We start from the raw sequence: 6,000 nt of genomic DNA, 5'->3' as shown, positions 1-6,000 counted from the left end.
AACCTCCTTTAAAGAAAGGCCAGGACAGGAGGAGGTTGGGAGACCTTTTGTGAACGGCGCCCTTTACATACGTGCTAGTGCAGTGAATAATTCCAGTCCCGACGCCCGTCTGCATCCTCGGTCACATTTTGCATAGGAAACGGTCAACAGCAATTAACCACTTTGCTTTCTTAAGGGCACGCTGCTTTTTACCTCTCATTTGCTCTACAGTTCAAGTGTCATTTATGTTGTGCCCCACCAGTTAGTTCCAGAGTCTTTCGAGATAGGGAATAAATTGCTCCTCTACTTACTCCAAGAAAAAACCCTGGGATATAAATACATATCCAGCTTCCTTTCATGCAGTAGCTTTCAGTTATAATGCACAGGCCATTTTAGTGCTAGATAAGACTACAAGGACATATTTCCAGTTAGCGTGTGGACTCTTGGCAGCTCACTTGACTTCTGGCTCATATTCTGTGTAAGTGGATACAGGAAAATTAAAGAGCGAGTATAAACAAAACGAGTTTATTTATAAAACGTCCCTTGAAGTTAATTATTCTTCGGGCTGTTGCGTAGATTTTTCAGCTCCAGCTGTAGCTGTCGAATCCTTATATCCTTCTGCGAGAGATCTTCCTTCAGCCGTCGGATCTCGTCTTGTTGTCGGAAAAACATTCGGAGGAGCTTAAGGGAAAGTAAAAATAGCGGTAGCACACGGTGTTAACTTCTCTAGCGCCTGCTCGCCCCCACAGCTCTGGTCCCCCCCCACGCGGGACCCCGCTTTCCTTCCAGGCAGCAGCTCTGCTCCCTTGACACCCCTGCCCCTCTGCAGCCCAGCTCGCTTTGAAACCCCTGCCCCTCGTGGTCTGCATGCGAAGGACCCGACGGCTGCATGCCGGAAAAGCAAGTCAGCGCCGGACTCAGCACCGATGACAGGATCTGGACCCAGCTGCCAAGAGAAGTGGTGCTGGCTCCCACCCTGGGGGGCTTTAAGGGGAGGCTGGATGAACACCTCGCCGGGGTCGTTTGACCCCACTACTCTTTCCTGCCATGGCGGGGGGTCGGACTCGATGATCTGCTCAGGTCCCTTCCGACCCTAGAAACTATGAAACTATGAGTGCCCAGCGCCCTGACACATTGCTCCGCGAGATGGGGTTGATGAATGCTATTGGGAGCTTCGTCTTGGATGCTCTGCTTTTAAACTGCAGCGCAGGCTCTCGAAAGCACAAACCGGTGCTTTCCAGGTTGCATTGCTGTCTTTTCCATTGAGAAAATCAGGACCTCCGCCACCTGCCCGCAGCCCTCGACGGCCAAGTGGCGACGGAGGTAGCTGAGGTGGTGGGTGGCTGATTTCCAAGGAGGATCAGCATCCCCGGCCCGTGGCTGCTGTGAAGGTCCAGGGGACCGGCACGGGAACAGCCCTCGAGTCCCTCGTTGTGATGGCGAGGGCTGTTTGCAAGCAATTCAGGGTGCCGCAAGTCTAAGGGGCAGCAGGACAGCGCGGGGGCATTGCGTGCGCTCACCCGGGTGTCGGCAGCCCCGATGCTGAGCACGCTGCAGACTAGCTTGTGCCGTCTCAAGCAGGGGAAAGGCTTCGCAGCTCTCGAAAAAGGGCCCTGCGTTTGACAGCACCTTGGAGGAGGCAGTCCTGGTATAGGACTGAGTGGCTGAGACTGAATCTGGCCCCTTCTGACTTCCCAGGAAAGTCAGCAGAGCTGACCGGCTGTATTGCCCCGTGTTAGAAGAACCGGGCTTGCAGCTTTCCGCCCCTTGGAGCCAGGCGGCATCCCCGCGTCTTACCTCGTTCTCGGTCCGAGGCGGCACATTTTCTAGCAAGTCTATCCCATTAACGACGACGCTTTTCTTCTCTCTTATCGGGGCCTTAAAGACCACTTTGGATGTCTTTTTGTAGCCCTCTTTCAAAGACATCAGTATGGGATCTAGGGTGAGAAAACCAAGAGGGAGATGACCGCCTGCTCTGCTACGCTGCACGACTTCGAGTTTCTTTCCTCGAAAAGGCCCTCCTCCCTTGCACTTGCTAAAGCGCGCTCCCCACCAGTTCGACCCCCGTGCAGGGCAATCTACCTGGAAGCCAAAACCTTCGTGTCAAATCCCAGCTCAGCAACCGACCTATTATGTGACCTTCACACCCCACTTCTCTGCCACGGTGCTGCCCATCCTGCCCTTTGTCTTGTCTAGTTGCACCGCAAGCCCTCCAGTGCAGGCACCGTCTCACTACGCTGCGCACGCCGACTAGGTAACGCTGCTTAACACGTCAGTCCTCAGCCGCGACGTATCTAAAGCAGATGGATTTCACCCGTGCCTGCTCGGACAAGGTACATCTGCGCCGTCTTCGGCACAGGTGGAGCTGCCGGGGAGTACGACTATACGAACAAAGGTCTCTTATGGACATACAGCCTCCTTAACCCCAGGCAGAGCCCCTCTGAAACGGTTCCTGCAGGTTTCCTGCATTAAATGCATTCCCGCGGCTGCCAACGCGTATGCCGGGGGGGGCTGTCCCTACGTCACGACTTCACCGCGAGGGCGGGGGACCAGCGGTTGTGTCGGGGATCAATAAAAAGCAGGAGAGCCCCACGCCGGGTTAGTTCATTTACCTCTGTTCATTCCACTCAGCCATTCATCCGGCGTAAGGGCTGGCTCCGTACCCGGAGTCATCGGGTAAATGTCCTCTTGGTACGTTTCAGACTGCAAACAGGGGAGAATAACGGTTGTCACCACCTCAGTACGGGTGTCAGCAGCTGCTAGCCACTCTTTCAGGTGCGCGCGGCCGCACAGACGTTCAGCAGCAGCCCAGGAAAAAGAAATAACTAGCTGTGCTTGCCCCATTCGCCAAAATGGGAAGTCAAGAGTCCTCGCTGCTGCCTATTAAATGCAAGCTCGACTGAAAACAATACCCTCCGATGCCGGCCTACGCCTCAGCCGTGCAGCGGACAAGGGAGTTCAGAGGCAAAACAGCCACCAAAAGTTGCATCCATCTGCCTGAAAACTGAACAGGAAAGTTTGGGCGGGTTCCTGCTGCTGGGGAAACGGGCCAGGGGGCACCGAGCATATGGCCACTCGTTGGAGATCCCGTTTCAAAGGTGAAAGGTGCGTGCTTTGGGCACGCAGCATGTAAAGGAAAATCTCCAAGGGAAATAAAATGAGGAAAGCTGCACACCAGGGACAGGGGCCAAAAAAATTCCCTTCTCCACCCCTCTTCTCCCCCTCCCAGCTCCATTTATCCGCCTGCAAGTGACTGGAAAGTTCAGAGGACAAAGGAAAACAGGGTCTGTCGAGTTGCTTCTGTTGGGAAAGCACTGCTGCCTGACCATCTTAAATCAGCCTCGCACCCGGGGGTGGCTCGTATTTTTGTTTCAAAATTCAGGACCTTCCTAGTGACAGCTGGGCAGAGCTGGCCCCAGCATATAGGGCTTTGGCTCTTTGTCATGGAGCTCAAGCGGGGGGGGTTGATGTCCCAAAAAACAGCAGCGGCATGAGCCAGAACAATCCCAGGATCACCTCTTTAGGAAGAAAGTTTCCTTGAGCACAGAGCAAGGGGTTCATGTCACTGCAAGCTGTGGGCATTATAAAAAAAAAAGTTCCCAGCCAGGATGGAAGTTGGGATCTTAACTGAATAACTGGTGTACGAGGCAGGCGACATAGAGCTGAGCCCGTTGGAGGGCAGGGGGTCACCCACAGCCTGGAAAAAAGCAAGCTTGTGACACTAAGTTGTGAGCTAGGGATATGGCGAGCAGGTTCAGGGCAGCCAGGACAGATATTGTGGGCAGCAATATAACCCCCAAGGTGTTTCGTTTGCTATACACAGCTGGCCACGGCCCATTTGTCACCCACTGGATCGCCAGCATTTCCACCCGAATGCCTCTGATCCACGCACACGAGAGCCGGGCTCCCTGCACCGTCTCAGGGTGAGCGATTGAGTCCCCACGGCTCTCCCCCGGCAATCGTTCGAAATGCAGAACCCAGACTTCTTTGATGCAACTGGGGAGCAAAAATGCAGTGACCCCTGCTCCGCTGTCCGAACTTGCCCGGAGACAAGGCGTTAGCGCGCTGAGTTCAGGGCCCCGAGCCAAAGTGCCGATTTGCACTGAAGTACTCACCCTTCTTGGCACGATCATCGAGATTGGCTCAATCAGACCCTTCAAGGTAACGAGCTTGTAGAACCTGAACACCTCGCACGCGGACACGTCCAGCCCGTGCTTTGGCATCACACCTGTTGGAGAGTGCACGCGTGAGCAAGGGGCCTTCCACTTGCACTGCAGCGGGCAAGGGCTCTGGCAACGCGGGTGCATTTTCTCGGTGAGGAATGAACCGCGAGTAGCACCCGCCAGATTGCCAGCGGAGGCCCACGAGCGGGGTGCCTGTGCTGCATGCCAGCGTCACGAGGCGTCGTGTCAGCCCCGACATCATTGCGTGTAAAAGGCACAGTCAAAAGAAGCATCGTTATTTCCTATAGAAAATCTGCAGGGCTTCACAAACGGAGACGAGCCACCAGCGTGTTGTACAAGGACATGATTCTCTGCCTTTTGCTTAAAAGCGAGGTGTTGATGAGGGCTGTCTTGTACCACGCTCATAACCTGGAGCCTGCCAGTGCTGCCAGTGACTTCAGCTCAAGTTGTAGGGGCCTGTCCTTCGACACTCTGCGCTACAACTCCTGGCAGGCTCACCGCACGCCCAAGGTACGCACAGACAGCTCTGCAAAGCCGTGACCGCACGGTAACCTGGAGCTTTTCACATCAGATCCACATGACACGGGTCTGCAACTGCTTTCAGGCCAGCTCAGGATGGAGCGAGCTGCTAGCAAGGTGCCCCAATGGCATGGCAGCTATACTGCCCAAAAAACCTGTCCACATGCAGGCTTGCAACCAGCTGAGAGTGGGGCAGGAGCAGCAATCAGGGCATAGCACTGGCAGTAACCAGGGGAATATGAAACAGGTGGATCTTATATGCAGTAATGGTGGGGACCCACGCGCTGCCTGCGGTTGCATATTAAAGATTTAGGACTACAGGTGGGATGAGTAATTGTACATGCATGTTCTTTGGAAATGGAGGACTGCAGGTGGGGTGAGTAATTGTCCATGCATGTTCTTTGGAAACGGAGGATACATTCCTGCCATGGGAAGAGCCACACATATTAAATACCACCATGAAAACCACTGCAATCCTAAATTAATTTTCCAGCAAATAATCAGCTACCTAATGGCACAGAACATATTTGAACAGTGAAAGTCAGCGCGGTGCAGACAGCATGGGGCTTTTTTTTTTTTTTTTATGCAAAGCATGTTTACTAGCAAAATTGAATGATAACACTTCAGTCTTTTTTTGAGTAGGAGTGCCCAACGGGAAGAACGATCCATACCACACGAGCCCTTACCCAGTCCTTTCTGTGGGGCGGGAGAGCGAAACTCCATGAGATAATTCAGGTAGGGCTTCTCCGAGCTGATTTCGTAGTATCGGATGTTCCCATCTCCCTGGGGGGTGGGGAACAGAGGTAAGTTTAACAGCGGGTTGTGAAAGCCGTACGCAAATGAAAGGGCTGGTTCAGAGGAGCGTCACAGGACGCTGCCCGCCGTGCTGTGTGGGAAGCACGCCGTGCATGGTAGGATGCAGCCCCCGGAGCCAGCCCGTGCAGGGTCTTGGTGCAGCAGCTGCATTGTCTGGGAATGGAGACTGGCAGGGTGACTGGAGGGTTTCCGAGCCAGACTCCCCACACAGCAGGTGTTTGCTAAGGGGCTACAAATCCGGCTTCACCAGGCACAGCCTGTGCCCAGGCATTCGACCGCGCGTGCTCCAGCGCAGACAGACACGATACCGGAGCGCAGCTAAAGCAAGGAGCATCCTTTAACCAAGCCGAGCGGCTGGGCCTGGCCCATCCCGGAGGAGAAACAAGGAACAGTAAGCAGGGCTGCGATGCACAGGCAGGGAACCGCCGTGCTGACATTTATACGTGCACTCCCGGCAAAGCACACGCTGTGCGTTACGCGGGGCCATATGCTGGCTCCGGCA

General features: G+C 54.5%; 1 protein-coding gene across 5 annotated transcripts in view; it reads right to left on the bottom strand.

The window, feature by feature from the left end:
* Positions 1-116: 116 nt before the first annotated feature.
* CORO2B (coronin 2B) overlaps positions 117-6,000 on the bottom strand; it is a 112,998-nt gene continuing 107,114 nt past the window's right edge. For all 5 annotated transcript variants that reach the window (XM_019533876.1, XM_019533874.1, XM_019533875.1 and 2 more), the window contains 5 exons: positions 5,369-5,465; positions 4,095-4,207; positions 2,592-2,682; positions 1,777-1,916; positions 117-660 (listed from right to left, as the gene is read on the bottom strand). In XM_019533876.1, the coding sequence (XP_019389421.1) occupies positions 529-660; positions 1,777-1,916; positions 2,592-2,682; positions 4,095-4,207; positions 5,369-5,465 (573 nt within the window). In that variant the 3' untranslated portion in view covers positions 117-528. The remainder of the gene's footprint in view (positions 661-1,776; positions 1,917-2,591; positions 2,683-4,094; positions 4,208-5,368; positions 5,466-6,000) is intronic.

This window comes from Crocodylus porosus, unplaced genomic scaffold (assembly GCF_001723895.1).
Source record: "Crocodylus porosus isolate Cpor-Errol unplaced genomic scaffold, CroPor_comp1, whole genome shotgun sequence".
NCBI lineage: Eukaryota > Metazoa > Chordata > Crocodylia > Crocodylidae > Crocodylus > Crocodylus porosus.
This window is presented reverse-complemented; position numbering and strand designations above follow the sequence as displayed.